This window comes from Botryllus schlosseri, chromosome 6 (assembly GCF_051294905.1).
Source record: "Botryllus schlosseri isolate E-star chromosome 6, Bs_hap1, whole genome shotgun sequence".
Lineage (NCBI taxonomy): Eukaryota > Metazoa > Chordata > Ascidiacea > Stolidobranchia > Styelidae > Botryllus > Botryllus schlosseri.
The window spans coordinates 16,185,555-16,202,051 of NC_137241.1; the positions used below are offsets into that span (position 1 = coordinate 16,185,555).

Here is a 16,497-nt window from a genome sequence, read left to right on the forward strand (position 1 = left end):
ATCTTTAAATATTTACAGCAGTGTTGTGATTGTGTTGAGAAATTAGCATTGAGATCAGTGATGCTTATCCTAGTTTTAAAATAATTAAATTTCGTCCAACATGGTAGGCATTAGGCATATACCCTATAAACGTCAATACTTTTGTAGGCTAACAAATTGACCGGAATTGTCTGGTCTGTATCATTAAAAAAATGCTATTGAAGCAAATCGACACAAAAGTTTGTTGAAAATATAATGCTGGTACTTGCCGATTACAATATGTGGCACATGATCAATCCTGGTTTCTAGCAGTCCGATTCATTAGATTAACTGTATCTTCTATATTAGGTATTACAAAAAAATGTGCCAGCAACCGTCGTTTCTCATTGGCAAGTCACTAGACAAAATTACGATTGATAACTCTATTACAGCCAAATTCATATAATTTGCATTCTACGATCAATGAAAACATTGATAATAATAATCTTTCCAACAGAACAGATGCCGATTCCTAATGAACACCAATACCATAACATGCACAAACTGCAACTTTTTCACACTAATACGACAATCAATTCTACAGATCGTGCGGGTTCAAAGTCATGAGTAAATATAATCTCCTTCGAATAACCAGTCCAAGCAGGACCACAAACTGCGGAAACGTAGCAGGTGTGCAACGCTTTTGCATGACATTTAGTCGACATAAATCGTCAACATACCGACCACACACTCGACTGCAGATCACTCAACAACTGTAATCTACAGAAAAATATCCCGAGGGTGGCCGGAGTGCTCATGATCAGCTTGCACTCTAAATACGTTACCTATTGCCTGATTCTACGACACTTGTATGAATTGACAATGAGCTGTATAGGAGGTAAAGCACCGACTAAATAACCCTACATTTCGGGACAATCATACAGTAAGACATTTTCCTTATATTTCCACGAACCTACCAGTCAAATTTTAATTAAACATAACCCATTCCTAACCCATCGTAAACAAAACACCGTACCTTTAACGACTTTCTTTTTGTCTGATTTCACGATAGGGTTGGTGACATCGGAAGCAGACGAAGATTCCGATATTCTACGTCGCGAACGCGGCGTCATCACGAGACTGACCACCGGCGAGCTCCTGCCGGCCCGTGTTTTCCCTTCTGTACCAGCATCAGGCACTTTTCCTTTAGCTGACTCCTTTCCTTTGTTTGACTCGGTCTGCTGTTTACATCCCACGTCTTTGAGCGACTGCTGTGTTTTCTTTTTCTCTTTGACGGCGGCGACAGATTTAGCGGGTTGGAGAGGTATGTGCTTCCAGCTGGCACAGTACTCTTCGTACGGGCCCAGGTATTTTTGGAAGGCGGTTTTCACGTTGTATCCGGCCGCCGGGTTAGGCTTGGGTATACTCAGATCCAAGTAGATCTGCTTCCACTCTTTCACGTCGTGTATTGCGTACGACCCTTGCTTCTTTTGCACCAGCCTGGAAAATACGCGGTGATCAGACGTCGACTGATACCACGAGATACGTTTAAACGGGACGGTACCTGAATAATAGGTATAAATCCAAGTCCTTGTTGCCCAAAACAGGCGGTTTGCTGACGGGGGTGCCTCGATCGTCCAAAAACTTGTACAGCTCCTCCAGAAAATCACGATTCTGAAAGAAAAACACATTTGCAGATTTCAAACAACATGCAAACCAGACTTGAACATTATTTGATGCGTTGCAATAACAAACACACGCAAATTTGCTGTATTTTTGCAGAATTAGTGAAGCAATTTAAATTTGTGTGCAATTCCAAAAATTAGTTATGTTTATTACATCATGCTATTCCATACATAAGACTAAATTGTTTCTATTCCGGAACTAAGTCGTATGCTACCAAAAATGGCAGCAAAATACACACTGTTATTTACCGAATAACAAGAAGTAAAATCTCGAAGGAGATGTGTCGCTGGAATTTTATCGGTTAAATTTCAACGAAAAAAAAGAAACTTCAGCGCCACAATGTTTACTAGAACCACTGATTTCCTTCTACTACTAGCGATATGCTTCACAAAAAAATATAATTCTAGTAAAAGCCCTTACGCTTTTTCCCGCTTCAGCTTTTGCGACAGATGTCAAGGATGCCTCAGCCACATCCTCTGTCTTTTTCGTCACTTTCTTCACCTCGTCCTCGCCGCTATCGCTGTTTTCGTCGCTGCTTTTATCGTTCATAAAATCGCTGATATCCATTTTCCAGCGATTTGGAACGGTACGAGTGGACTTCCAACATTCCGCGTCCTCCACAATAGCTATTGAACACGTGTGCCATACAATTATCACTGGTGTATTTGTACTAAGATGTCGGTTTACTGAAGTTGAGAAATATATCTGTGACGGTTACACAACCACAAGAGTGTCACATTTACGTATAGAGTTCCGAAATTGTCACAATGAATAAACACGTACTTTTCCAAACAGGATCGATCTTCGCCGGTATGTTGGAAGGCGATATTTCCTTGACACAAGTGCGGAAAGCCTTTGAAAATTTTCCCGTTTTAAACGAGCGCACCACAATCTGGCTGTCTTGCAGCTTCTGGTGGCTTTCAAAACAAAGCGGGTTCACAACAAGCCCGGGATACCTGAAACAATGAACGAGATGGCGATACAAAACCACAGGCACAGCTGTTAACATTAGTGAGTGTAGTTTAAAAATAGATTATTGCATTGACATTGATCATTGGAGAAATGACACTATGCTTCTACCAACTATTGCAAATGCTTATACAGTTATACCAAGTTTAGTTCGATACGATTCAATCACCAATGTATGTGCTTGATAATTTTGTGAAAAAGGATCTTTGGAAAAGGTTTTATCGAACACAAAATACCAAGTTCAGCAATAGACTATTACACAGTTTTTTTCCACAAGCAATGGTATCTCACTATCAATAATGACAATAATCATTCGAATATGGGATCATGACCTAATCAAAGGTGAAAGATTATATCACAAGTTCAATTCAGATAATTCTTTATCGATAACCAAGAGAAATGCACCGAAACAAAAACCTGACTATTAGCCTACAGGTGGATGCAAGTTGCACAATTCAATCAGGAGTTGGTGGTCAAAGTACACAAGCCACCAGACAAACCGCAAGAAACAAGACGTGATTGCTGCAAGTCATCAATTAGTCAGATCCTATTATGACAACGACTTACAATTCCATCACAGAATACATTACTCAGAAACACACCAACGTAAGATATTGCTCTGCAAAATTTCATCAACAGCAACCTACCAGTGTTTTCTCTTGTCGTGGGGTTCTACAATGACGACTTTTCCCATCAATGGATCCGATAAATATTTCGACCGTCTCTCATTCTCGTCCTCTTCATCCTCACTACTGGAATCGTATTCCTTCCCGTCCATCCGCTTCTTCTCTTTCGTTTTCAACATATCTTGATCTGGAGTTCTGTGTCCTTCACTTTCGTTATCTAAACCACATTACATACACATCAAATGTTTTCAAGCAACACAAACCTTATAGGCTCAAGTTTGCCAGCAAAGCAGTATGGCATTTTCTACATGACGTAAGTAGAGCAAGCCATGCCATAGCCTGATCTTGTGAAAATTATTCAGGTGCAAAACTACGATGTTTACATGCATGCTTTAGATTTCCTTTGAATACAGTAGCCGAGATATAAAAAAAAAGGAAAGGGCATTGAAGACCCGATGAATGATTGAATATGTACCTCTTAAACAGTAGCCTGCCTTTCAAAACATTGTTATTTTGATTTACAGAATTCAACAATTCATGACAATTTGTCTCAAAGAAGAGGGTGGCACTATGCACCGTGGTGTTCTTAGACAGTTTGATTGCACGTCGAAGCCATGGTTACATGTTTAATTATCATATCCTTCCTAAGCACAAAATGAATTGTAGCTCTGAATTAATTGCAAAATCAATATCTGAGAGTTACTGAACAATGAACATTCAATAGCGCGCAGCGTGCTTAACATTCGCACATGCTTCTCATAGCCTAGGCCTATTCATAATAAATTCAAACAACGGCAGGATCAATCATGCAGTTATGTCACCAAACAATTGATCACACCGTATTCATCATCGAGCGGCCGTCTCCTGCGGCTTTTCTTTTGAGCTAGAACCGGCGTTCCAAAATTTTCCGGATCAGTCAATGGAAGATTATCCAATGTCTCACTCTTAGCGTAATGGCGATCTCCTAGAAAGCCGCAATAACGTCAGATGCGAACAGTGAAAGGTGATGATCGCAGCAGTATTCTACCTTGTAGACAGAGAGAACCACGTGACAGGGTCCGTTCGTCTCCATCATCAAACACGACAGTGTAGGAGCTCCTGTCTTTTGCACTTTGTAGCATGCATTCCTGCCACGTCGTTTGGTCCGGCAGCAAAGCTTCTACAACACAGCCGATCTGCAAACCAAAAACCAAAATAAGATCGATTGTTCTCTTCCTTCGCATCCGTAGAAAATACCTTCAAATGTCCTCGAATGCATTCCTCCGTGATATGACAAGACTTGCCAGTTTTTTTACTGATTACCTGGAATAAATTGACATTTAGGCTTGTACAATGAAACATATTTAATATGATTTTGGAAGGATCAGCAGGAGTGGCTTGATAGATTGGATCGAGAACGACAAATATTAGGCTTTGAGTAAAATCGGGTATTGTATCATCATTGTTATAATGCTGTACAGGAAAACAGCAATTTTGAATCCATTGTAATGGGAATGTGCCTTTCTTTTCAAAGATAGGCCAGATACAAATAACACTGTGAAGCCGTGGGCTGTAAATTAGCTCTCTAGTTGTAATGCCCATTATCTCATTATGAAGTAATACTGGCGATGGTGAGACTTACCAATGAATGCGATATTGGACTAATCACTTGACAATATGTCTAGCCTATACATTATATATTGTACCTTGTAGGTGACATTTTTCTTTATCGATTTTATTTGGGCTTCACAAAATGCACCACGATACTTTGCGCTGACTTCGGTTCCGACAGTGAGATGAAATATGCCTGGATCTTCCTGCTGTTTAGAAAAAAATTAATCGAAACGGTAAGAACTCATATCACAAAATACACGGCATCAATAGAATGGTGTCTATAGTCAGACATTTGAAGGCTACAATATTCAAAAGTAAATTCCGCCACCTACGGAATGACATACCGTACATCATCTCAAAATCAAATTGGCCAGAACGAAGTAGTCTAGACTTCAGTCACCATTTTGTTTTTTTAATGTGTTTTCTTTCAACTGAGACATTTCAATGTTTGTATAACAAAAAGATACAAATGAAAAATCAAATAGGCAAATCTGACAACTGGGCGATATAATTATCTCCTATTATAATGTCGGAGTAGGTCTTTCTCAACATTTACAATACTATCAGTCAGGCCAATTTGAAAAGTAGTTACTCACCTTCACATTGACAGAAGCCATGATGGTTGAGCATCAAGCTGTTGAGATTTTAATCAGTAATTCTGGCTCTTAAGGCGCACTCAAATCACATTAAAATAAAATAACAACAAATTACACGCTAATCCATCACGACTGAGAAGATAATGATGAAATGAGTGGATCCATATTAAAAATCACAGTTATCACTAATTGACAACATATAAGGAATGACGCTATTAGAGCCATTATCAAATTCTCGTCTTTAATAAATGCTTCGACACGATATTCAGCAATATAATATGTTACTATGACATCACATTTTCAAACGACCATGCAGTTATAGTATTTTGCTTCAATCAGTCTTGTTAGGTTCTTAGTTAAAGTGTCGAGTCCGAATGAATCACACACAGATAAACCTTAAATGGATATAGAACGAATTCTTGCTCCACACCAATGGTCTGCGTGCAATTATACTATACCGCGTTTCAATCGGTCTGGACAAGAAGAGCATCGACCAAATTTTTCGTGAAAATATTATCAAAACTAATAGCAACAGAAGACAAAGAATTGTTTTACATATATTTTCTATTTTTCTGATTGTAAAATCATTGCTGCTTGCCTTTCACAAAGACCGAAACTCGTATCAAAACTACATGATAACATTCGAAAAACACAAGTTCATAAACAAACTCATCTCGATGCCAATGAAACCAAGATCGACAACAACTTTCCTTGGCTGTGGAGAAGCTGGGCATCTGATTGGCTGGCGGCACTATGACGTAATCGCAGCTGTAGAAAGCATAAAAGCAGGACCGCGATGATACGCATGAAATACTTTTGCATTCCGTAGTAAATCGAATGCCTTGCTTCATGCTCCTGAACTGTGTGTTTTTCCTCACTTTCCGCCTAAATTAACAGTTTTTCATTATAATACATGTTATAAAGTCGTTCGTATTATTTTTCCATGTTGTTTATTCGCTGTTTATACAGCTCAGTGCCCAAAAGGAAGGTTGAGTGATTACGAAAATGCCGCCGCCAGGAGTCCTTAGTTTTCATGTTTACCTGGCATAGGCTCAGGCATCGACGTGTTCACCGTTTGCTGGTCTGTAATAGTGCGTTGTTGCAGAACTCTGATCTTGTGGCGTCCTAGTATCTGCAAATATCACTTATTCTCGTGAGAAACTCATCACTAGCAATAAAAGCCATGGAGAAGGCGTTCAGTAAGGCTCTTACGCGCAATTCCAAGTGGGAAGATAAAGACGATCTACTTGATGTCGTATATTGGAGCAGACAAATCCTCGCATTGGCGATTGGACTCGTATGGGGACTCATGTCCATTAAAGGAATCCTCGGAATCCTGATCTACTGTGCAATCACGGCATTGACCGTGAACTTCTATGTAGTAAATTTTCAAGGACAAGACCTCGACGAATACGGTGGTTTTTTCGAACTTGCGAAGGAAGGTTTCATGTCGGCATTTGCTAGCTTCTTGGTAATGTGGATTATAGTGTATTCGTCGTACTATTTATGAAAAATGTGAGGGAAGGGTATTGCCTCGTGGGACGTTATAGTGTTCTTCGGTACTCCCAAGTGCAGCAATGCTTGCAGCCTGACCGATATTCTCAATAATTTTCAATGATGTGCCATGCAATCACCATGCCCAATCAGCTAATAATACAAAAAAACGCTAATAGTGTAAATTTGTTACATTGTTGCCATGGTTGGAACATTTGAACTTGTCATAATGTGGGTATTTTTTTGAATCCGTGATATGTGTCGTATATGTAATGTATATATGTAAGTTCGTATATGAATATAGATGTTATAGTTCGATATCTGATCTGCTATGAGAAGAATATTGTTGCTTTGGTGCTCTGTAGAAATGGAAATGCTTCATCGATTCTATGCTATGTATAAATCTAGGGCAAAAAGTGTCATTTATATGAAATTTATGATATTTTGAACGAAATTATCATCCAAGCAATATAATGCATGTATTTGCTGAATTAAGGTATAATGTGCATGTACTATCACTACCACCAGCGCAATCTATCTGCTGTCAAAATAGTGATACTTTTCAACATTGCACTTGTGAGTTCTTATGAATTTGCAACAAAGATGTGCACATATTTAGAGAAAGCTTGTTACTCATAAGTTTGTTTGGTGAGTTACAATACGGCACTAGCAGCAAATGTTGAATAAAGTTGGATTGCATTGTGAAGCCCTTTTCATTAAAAATAGTGATAGAATTGAGAGCGTTACACCCCCAATAGTCATAGTGGTAATTCATATTATGTTGTTCTCTAATCTCTATGTTCTTGAAAGCGGTTTACATGAGTATCATTCCCAGGATACTAATATATTGAATATTCGTAAATCAATGAATTTGTTAATTTGTCTGGTATTTTACTAGTATTACTGAACAATGAGTCAAGTTTAGATTGAAATTCCAACGCTCCATTGCTTCTTAATGTGACTAGGGCTGGGCAAAATCGAGTACCTGAGTGATTCGATTCTGAATCACGTAATATGCTTCGAGTCGAGTCGAGTAATCGAGTATCACTCATTATGACGTCATAACAGAATGTAATACGCCAAAGTTCAAATATGTACCGTTTATGCCACCACAACGAATATAATGCCCGTTATCCTTCTCGTAAATGATACTTTGGTATTTTTCTACCATACCGATTTCATTCCACTCGGTGACAATGTTGTGGGATAATCATGAGTTCGAAAATGTGCTACGTCCAGTAAGCTTCGTAGCTTTGTAGGATATGTTTCGTATGCTATCATACCGCCAATCCAGGTTTCAAGGCTTCAACAGTGGATGATGGTATCGAAACTATAATTCTAGTTGATGAATTAACTTTCAGTGGCGATTGGCGTATAATTTCAGTACTCGAAAAAACCGTCTGTTGCTACTCGACTCGAATCATTAAAATTAATACTCGATTCAGATTCGAGTACTCGAATCATTGTGCCCAGCCCTAAATGTGACTTATCAATGTTAATACACTAATATTAATATGTGTAATTAAAGTACTAGAAATGTCTCAATCTAAACGTGTAATGTTTTACATTATCACAGGTATCCTAACACTTGTCAATGTTGCCAAAAAGTGATTTGCTGAATTGGCGATACGCGAGTGTGATATTGTTTTCTGTTTTAGCAGCCCATAATATGAACGACAATGTCATCAATTAAAGCTTTAGGACAGTATGTTTTCTATTGCTTGACGTCGGCAATACTTGTCAGTCTGCTTCTACGGCCGGTTTCTTCATACGGTGTCCACGAGCAGTTATGGTTGCACGTCATACATCCGGAAGATATTTCTTATCACTTCAAGATTCTTCCTGCAAAAGACTTTGGAACTATTCTGAAACCACCGTTACGCAGCGTTCCAATGCTAGCCGCTGATCCATGGGAAGCATGCTCCAAAAATCTAGACAATGGTGGCCGTTTTCGAGGACGGGTAGTATTGGTGGTTCGTGGCGAATGCTCTTTCCTAACGAAAGCCTTGAATGTGCAAGAGCACGGAGCAGTGGCTGTGATTGTTGCCAACAATGATCCCCAGGACATCGACACGTGGATTGATATGTCGGAGGACGGTACAGGACGCGTTAATGAAGTCAAAATTGCTGCTTTTTATCTCCTAGGGAAGGACGGGCATAAAATCAAAGAAGCCCTTGATAGAACTACTCATGGTGTGGGATTGATAAATGTACCTTCTAATGTATCGGATGTATCTGCAATCACGCAGCCAAAATGGGATTTATGGTACACCTAATATAGACAATCAGTTATTGAGTCACTGTGACTGGATAGCAATTTAGTGAGATGCCGTGGGTACTTTCTATATAATAGGTGTTTGTACAACTAATTCGCCAAATTTGGTTGCAATTCCATGTTGTTTGTCCTTCGTTTTAGTGTTTTCTAATCGCTGCTGCAATGACAAGCATCGAACTTTGTCTGCTTTTTGGCCGTATTTCTGTACGCGCAATTTTTCATTGTGCTAGTTGAGTGCCAACAACTGTATCCTAACCTTAATTGGTCTACGTTACCAATATTCAAGGCATTTTCATGCGTGAAAACATCGAACTTGTGATAATGTGATGGGACCATTTCATTTGAGACTTGACCCACGGTTACAGATTTTAATGCCCATAAAGTGGTTTTTCAATATCTTGAAAATAACACTATGGGTTAAGCGAAAATATCTCCTATTCTCATTTATCAAGTTTCGAGTTGTATTATTCCATAAATCGAAGCTTTAAGTATGAACACGCTTACGCTCAAATCTAATTAACAGCATGATGTGACACCCTGACATCAAGCGACAACGTTTATATAAATAGATATAATTTATACCAATATTCGAAGCCTAATGGCCGTAGATACCGCTTTGCTTCGAATGGGGTTTCTCAACCTTGTACAATTCGTAAGTTCATTATAGCACGTGGCAGACTGGCAGTGTGTGATTGCTACCAATTGTGACACCTTTATGGATATGGAATGCTGTTAACAAACATCTAAAATGAAGCATGAAGGTAAAATAGTCCAAGATCATGGAAGAGAAATTGTAATGCAGGACAAATGCTATCTTCATTGTTACAGTGTGTACGTACGTCGTACATAATACCGTCGTGGCAGAAGCAAGGCCACTTCTGGTAAACCAATAATATGATGGTCTGTAATTCTCTATTCTATCGGGTGGTAGCAAATACATTCACCAGTGTTTCAAAGAGAGCTTGTAATATGAATAACAGTGAGTTTCAAAGAGCTTGTGATATGATTAACCGTGAATATATGCTAACTTGTGTCAATAATACTTGTTACTGTGGATTTCTGTGACATGATTAAATCCTGAGGTGGCGAACTGTGCGTATCTTTTTGTAAAACCAGATGCAAGCTAGTAAAGCTAGACATGTCCAACTCCACGATGCCTGTACAGTCTCGCGCCTTATTATTTCACAGTATTACACAGAAAAAACAATTTAGATTCATCAAAAGTCAATCACATGACACATGGCGATGGTCATTATCCAATCCATAGTTAGTAGACATAGCCTTTTGCACATATTTCTTGGTCTCCACTTCACAAGATGTAGGTACTAGTGTGAATTTATGATGTACATTCCTTGGACATGTGTTGGCTGAAATTCCTTTAATCTTTATCATTGTGTTCCCAATTTCATCCACACACTTGACCACCCTTTGATTAGCAGTGAGCCAGACAATGGCAGTGTTAAAATGGTGACTTCCATATGGCAAGCCTTGAAACTAGAACACGTGCTTGCCCGCTTTGGAGTGACCGATACGGTTGAAATTTCTCCCTCGGATTCTTGTTAAATTCAAACATGCGTCACACCTGGCATGTTGAAGGCGTCAGTCCTACCTAGCAGATATTGTTTGTTTTGATGGTGTGACAGGTGTTAAAGTTAACGACTGTCGGGATTGTGGCTTAAACACCGAGTTTCGCCTTTGCTTGGCTAGTATGCTTGGTTTTGATGACGGCGGTGTAGGTCTAATGGATCCTCGGCGGTCTTGTCGGGTGTCTTGTGGCCGTCTGCTGCTCACATTCTCTAAAAATCCTGTTAAATTGTCCATTTCTGACATCAAATTTTGGGAAATGCCGTTCAACACATCACACCGGTCCCTGGTCTCCTCTTGTAATATTTTAATGTCATCCAAAAGTTTGGCATCGTTTTGCGCCGATGCCACTTCCATTGCCACACACACATTCCAGGCGTTCATGAAGTTTGTTTGGAGCTGTTTCAAATTTCGAAGCAGTGAGCCTTGATGCGCCCCATGCGCTTTTATATCTTTCATCAACTCGCTGATCTCTTCATCCTTTTCTTTGCGCGATTCCCCGAATCTGATATTTTCGTCTTCAACACTTTCCAATCTCCTCGTGCATTCGTATATTTCGGTGTCTTCCCGTTTAAGTTCTTGTGCGCATCTTGTCAACTGGTAGACCTGATTAACGTGACAAGATTTTAATTCGTCCTTTAATTTCTGACGTGGTTTTTCGAGTTTATCCAACATGCCTTGTGCTCTGAGTATCTGTTCTTGGACGCTCTTTTGCCTATTGCGTACCGCTACCACTTCATTTTTCAATCTTCCATATTCCTCGTTTACCGATTCAAGTTCCATCTCAAGATTTGTCACAACTGGTCTCTTTTCTTCTAAATATCTTTCTTTTTTGCCGTTTTCCGCTTCGCACATTTCTATGCTCATCTTCAATCTCTCGATCTCCATAAGTATCTCTTTTTTCATGATGTTGAAACCCTTTTCAGTCACGTCCAACTCTACTCTTAGTTGACCTACTCTCTTTACATTTCCAGCCACGCCCACTGTATATTCGGAGCTTTGCTGCGCCAGCAGTTTGTGTTCCCTTCGTCTCTCCTCAATTTTTTTCGTCATGTCATTCATGAAGTGTATTTGCTCGGCCCGGAATTCATCCAAAGTCTTTTCCGCATGCTCTTGCTCGTCTTGAGCTTTTTTCTTTTCGCTGGACTCGGCTTCGAGGTTGGTTTGATAATCCGTGATCTGCTGATTGAACGTCTCGACCGTCGCTCGGTGATTTTCTTCTAATTTCTCCTTGTCTTCGGCAAATTGATTGTTCTCTTGAGAGATGCGAGCTGATTTTTCAATTTGAGACGTCGTCCTTTGCTTCACTACTTGCACTTCTCTGCCTAATTCCCGTACGGACGCATGTGCTTTCGATTTTTTCCGGTGCGCCTCCTCTTTTTTCAAAAAGACTTCGTCTTTTTCTTTCGATAATTGTTGATGTACTTCCTCCACTTGCCTGTATTCTAAATCGACCTTGGCAATTTTTTCTTCCAATGCTTTAACTTTTTCTTGATAGCCGAGATTCTGCCGGTCTCTCACTGCTTCGAGTCCAACAACCTCTTCCGATTTCTCTTGATTTAGAATCTTCTCTCTGTTTATCGTTTCCGCTAGTTGAATGCTCTGCATTTCCAGCCTTGCCTTGGAGTTCTCTGTTCTTCGGACATCTTTCAGGACAATGTCCAACCGAGCGTTAATGACTACAATTTTCTCCTGAATCTCATCCGCCGTTTGTTTCACCTCGGCATTTTTTTCGTTTTGTACTTTTATGGCGTCCTGAGTTTTTAAAATCTCAGACTCCAGCTGCGCTTGCTCTGCAAATGCCTCTTTGTGAAATGCGGCCATGTCATCCTGGAGATTTTTCATTCCAAGGTCGAATTCCGTCAAATGTGATTTTGTCTCCCTGAACTGGTCTTTTGTTTCGTTCAATTTAATTTGCCTACTCGCCTTATCTGCCATTCTCTGGTTCAGTGCTGCAATCAATTCGTCGTGATGACGTGTAACTAATTCTCTTTCTGGCAGGTATTTGGCATTTTCTTTTTGCAGTACTTGCTGTTTCATGAGAGTCGCTCTAGTCTCTTCGGTTGCAGAGTTCATCTGGCTCTGAAGTGACTCAATTGTTGACTTATTCCCGTTCCTTGCTGCCAGCACAGCTTGTTCCAACTGTTTCTGGTACTCTGTCGGCAAATTTTTAAGTGCATGTCGCTTGATGCTTGCGTTTATGGTCTGCACTTCCAGCTTGTCATGGAGATCCAGTCTTTCTGATTCAAGATCGGACAAGTTTGTAGCTAGATGTTGGAAGCTCTCTTGTAGATCTTCAGTGAACTCCACGGTCTGAATTAAGCTTGTAGCGAGTTGCTCGATTTCGCTCACTGCATTGTCAACGGACAGGGAGGTTTTTCTGATCTGCATTGAATTGTCTTCTGAATCATTGATTGTCTCGTTGCTACGATCCATTTCAGGTTTATTACGGAACCTATGGTCCTAGTGAAAAAAGTAGATACAACTCGATGTAATCTAATTACTCAAATTTCCGCAACCAAACTTTGGTCATGATAATAAACTCAACTCGGTTAGATAAAAACCCTCGACCCTCACGAATCGTGACTTAAATTAACCTTCCAACAAATCCTCCGGTAAGGACTCATTTCCATAGTTACAAATGCTATAGTATCGCTTCATTGATCAGGAAGTTAAAAATTTAAGCTCGATGGTCAGACAGGCAGATTATTTATTTGTACGATGGGAGTTTACTGTTTACATATAGTAAAATTCGAAGTGGTATTAAATTTTTTGAAAATAATTGTAACTTGGTTTAACTCTAAACTTTATTAATGACTTTACATATGCTATATTTGTACGATGAGAGTTTATAAATGCTATGTTTATATCATCATCATTGGTTTATTAGCAATTTTTATCAGTTCAATACACCACAAAAATGCGATACGATGAAAAGATAGGAAGGTGTCGAAGCGACTTGGAGTAGTCTATGGAATGAGACACCAACCGTGGCCTAAGCGATGTAAACAGGAGGCATGCACACTGAATGAAAAGTAAAGAAGATAGTATAGAAATAAGCAAGCAACAAGAAATGTGGTGGCACGTCAAGGAAGGCGAGATCGATAGGTCAGTCGTGGTCCGGTAACCTTGAGGATGGACTAGTATTCATTTAGTAGTAATTTCTTGAATTTCGACTTGAATCTGGACATGCTCGTCGACAGTCGGATTGCCGGCTGGATACTGTTCCACACATTTGGTCCGGCATATTTGATAGAGCGATGATCTTTTCGCTCGATCATATGATATTTGGACGACGTGGACGCGCGTGTGTTGTACTTATGCGCTTTTGATTCCGAGGTAAAAAAGTCATTGAAATGTTCGGGACAACGACCGCAGTGGAACTGATATAGATAAACTTGGCGATTTCTAGTTTCCGCATATCTTCGGTGTTTAGGACAGCAGCGACTTGTTGGAAGGACAACCAAGCCCCTGTGGGGCCCTAGCTATAGTACTGAGTACCTTATGTTGTAGTTTTTGCAGTGGCTCGCGAGTGCAGTTTTACTGGCAGCACCCCAGCAGATGATGCCATATTGTAAATTTGATTGGATTAAGGATTTAAAGAGTATTAGAAGAACCCTGGATAGCATGTAGCGTCTAAGGCTGTAGGCCGCACTTCGGGGAAATTTAAGGAGCTGAATATGACTCCTCCAGGACATGTCCGAGTCCAGTAAAACACCCCGAGATATTTGACATTATTTGTGTTGGATACGGGCTGAGTAGCGATGTTAACGGTTGGGTTATTTTTTGAATTTACTGTCAGCAATTGGGATTTCGAGGCGTTTACGCAAAGGTTATTTTGGGCCGTCCATGCACTTTGGGCATATGGTCACTATAGTCAGGGCATCCAGCTCTGCCGTCGATGATGCGGAAGAGAGGAGGTGAGTATCATCAGTGAACAGTGTGGTGTTCAATGGGGAGGTTTCAAAAATGTCGTTGACATATAAGGTTAAGCGGACCGGTCCAAAGTACTGAGCCTTGGGGCAGGCTTACACCACAGGTTACCAGGTGAGAAGAAGACATGGTGTTTGATATTGCAACCATTTGTTGGCGTCCAGTGAGGTAACTTCTCGTGAGCTCAAGTTGTGGGCCCCGAAATCCGTAACGCGCCGATTTCGAGATCCGAATTAATTATGATCTACGCAGTCAAACGCTTTTTTTAGGTCGAGAAAAATGCTTCATCCCACATTTCGCTTCTCTGAGATATCATAATACTGTTCAGCCACTGTTAACAGGGCATGTGAGGTTTGGTGTTTGTTTCGGAAGCCAAATTGTAGAGGGTAAATGACAGACATTTCGGTAAGGAATGAGGATAGGCGGGAGAGGAGCAACTTTTCGAATGCAACCCCGATGCATGGGAGAACGGATATCGGACGGTAGTTGGTGACATTAGTTCTATTGTCAAATTCGAAGTGGTATTAGCTTTATTGAAAATGATTGTAACTTGGTTTAACTCTAATTGCGGTAAGGGCTACTGATGATCTGTATTGAGTCATTTACGAAGCCTTTCTTTTTCTTCGGTAAAGGGCAATGATATAGCATATGGCCTATCATTGGTAAAGTGATACAGTGATAAACTAGGGTTATCCAGCTCCCGAAATAGCCGCCGAAGCGTCCCTTCAGTGCAGATTTACTGCATTTTGCCCTATATTTAACCAAAATTCTCAAAAAATAGGACAAAATCTCACAAAAAGAGGACATTTGGGCGTCCTCTGAGGACACTTTCAAAAAGTCAAAAAAGAGGGAAAATCCTCGTAAAAGAGGACGTGTGGTAACCCTATGATAAATTTTTGTCTTTCAAAAGCTGGATAATGAATTATATTTTTACAATATGTACAGAAATACTCAAACCATTTGAAACAAATTTTGTTTATACTTTCTCTTCTTCAAGGGAGAAGACTCGCATGATTACCGCCGTCAGGTGTCTCGTGCGCGTTGACTGTCTCTGATTGCGTCATGGCTTTCATGTGTTTCCCATCCCTGGACTTCAGCGTGTCTGTAAGAAGTAGAGATATAGTAATTTTCACTACGGTTCCTTGACGAAATAGTTGACTGGAGTTATGAACATTGCAAGCATTATATAATTCTTTCGTGACATTAGCAAGGCTTTATTCCCCAGCGTGTGTTCCGGGAAGTCCAAAAAGGAGAGTGACGTACCGGTACTTGATATTTTCGCGATAGTGATAATCCATGTACGGTCGAGTTGAACAACACACCAACAGATCTGTGTAGAGTACATTGAGTACTAATATAATTTTCCTGATATAGGTAATTTTATGAACAAATGTTGAGCAACATAGGCTGCACCCAAGACCACTGTCAATTGCTGTATACGAGATGGTGGGATTTGCGTGTACTTTTGATCATTTTACAATGTACAATAATTTGCTTGTTGAAGTAATACCAGGTACAAGCATTAGATAAATTATAATAGATACCATTTCTAAATTCTGTTCACACAACTATAATTCCTGGTCTAATTGCGTTAGGAATCTTGTAGTACCCTATAGCTTATGCACTTTAACTTGGATATCGGCCAATCGCACCAAATAGTTATCTGACAAATGATAAGACTGGGTCTTGCATTACAATCACAACTGGAATTGTGCAAGAACCCAACTCAACTTATAAATACAGCTCTGGCCAGTATGAAATCGGTGTCAACGGCACACAGGAT

The 16,497-nt window shown here is 40.0% G+C and overlaps 3 protein-coding genes across 4 annotated transcripts in view; 1 reads left to right on the forward strand and 2 right to left on the reverse strand.

Moving 5' to 3' along the window:
* The window catches only part of LOC145441178 (uncharacterized), a 149,709-nt gene that overhangs the window by 7,638 nt on the left and 125,574 nt on the right, over positions 1 to 16,497 (reverse strand). The window contains exons 2-11 of one of the 2 annotated variants that reach the window (XM_080318986.1): positions 5,429 to 5,562; positions 4,925 to 5,035; positions 4,476 to 4,541; positions 4,267 to 4,414; positions 4,078 to 4,203; positions 3,261 to 3,456; positions 2,428 to 2,600; positions 2,065 to 2,270; positions 1,523 to 1,632; positions 995 to 1,458 (exon numbers count right to left, since the gene is read on the reverse strand). In XM_080318986.1, the coding sequence (XP_080175112.1) occupies positions 995 to 1,458; positions 1,523 to 1,632; positions 2,065 to 2,270; positions 2,428 to 2,600; positions 3,261 to 3,456; positions 4,078 to 4,203; positions 4,267 to 4,414; positions 4,476 to 4,541; positions 4,925 to 5,035; positions 5,429 to 5,449 (1,621 nt within the window). In that variant the 5' untranslated portion in view covers positions 5,450 to 5,562. Of the gene's footprint in view, positions 1 to 994; positions 1,459 to 1,522; positions 1,633 to 2,064; positions 2,271 to 2,427; positions 2,601 to 3,260; positions 3,457 to 4,077; positions 4,204 to 4,266; positions 4,415 to 4,475; positions 4,542 to 4,924; positions 5,039 to 5,428; positions 5,563 to 16,497 lie in introns of both variants that reach the window. The other variant, XM_080318985.1, reaches the window with a different exon arrangement.
* LOC145441192 (protease-associated domain-containing protein 1-like) lies at positions 8,403 to 9,524 on the forward strand. The gene has a single exon (XM_080319004.1). The coding sequence runs from the start codon at positions 8,602 to 8,604 to the stop codon at positions 9,196 to 9,198; it is 597 nt and encodes a 198-aa protein (XP_080175130.1). The 5' UTR covers positions 8,403 to 8,601; the 3' UTR covers positions 9,199 to 9,524.
* On the reverse strand, positions 10,358 to 13,350 carry LOC145441182 (uncharacterized). The gene has a single exon (XM_080318993.1). It carries the CDS (start codon positions 13,215 to 13,217, stop codon positions 10,803 to 10,805), a length of 2,415 nt encoding a protein of 804 aa, XP_080175119.1. The 5' UTR covers positions 13,218 to 13,350; the 3' UTR covers positions 10,358 to 10,802.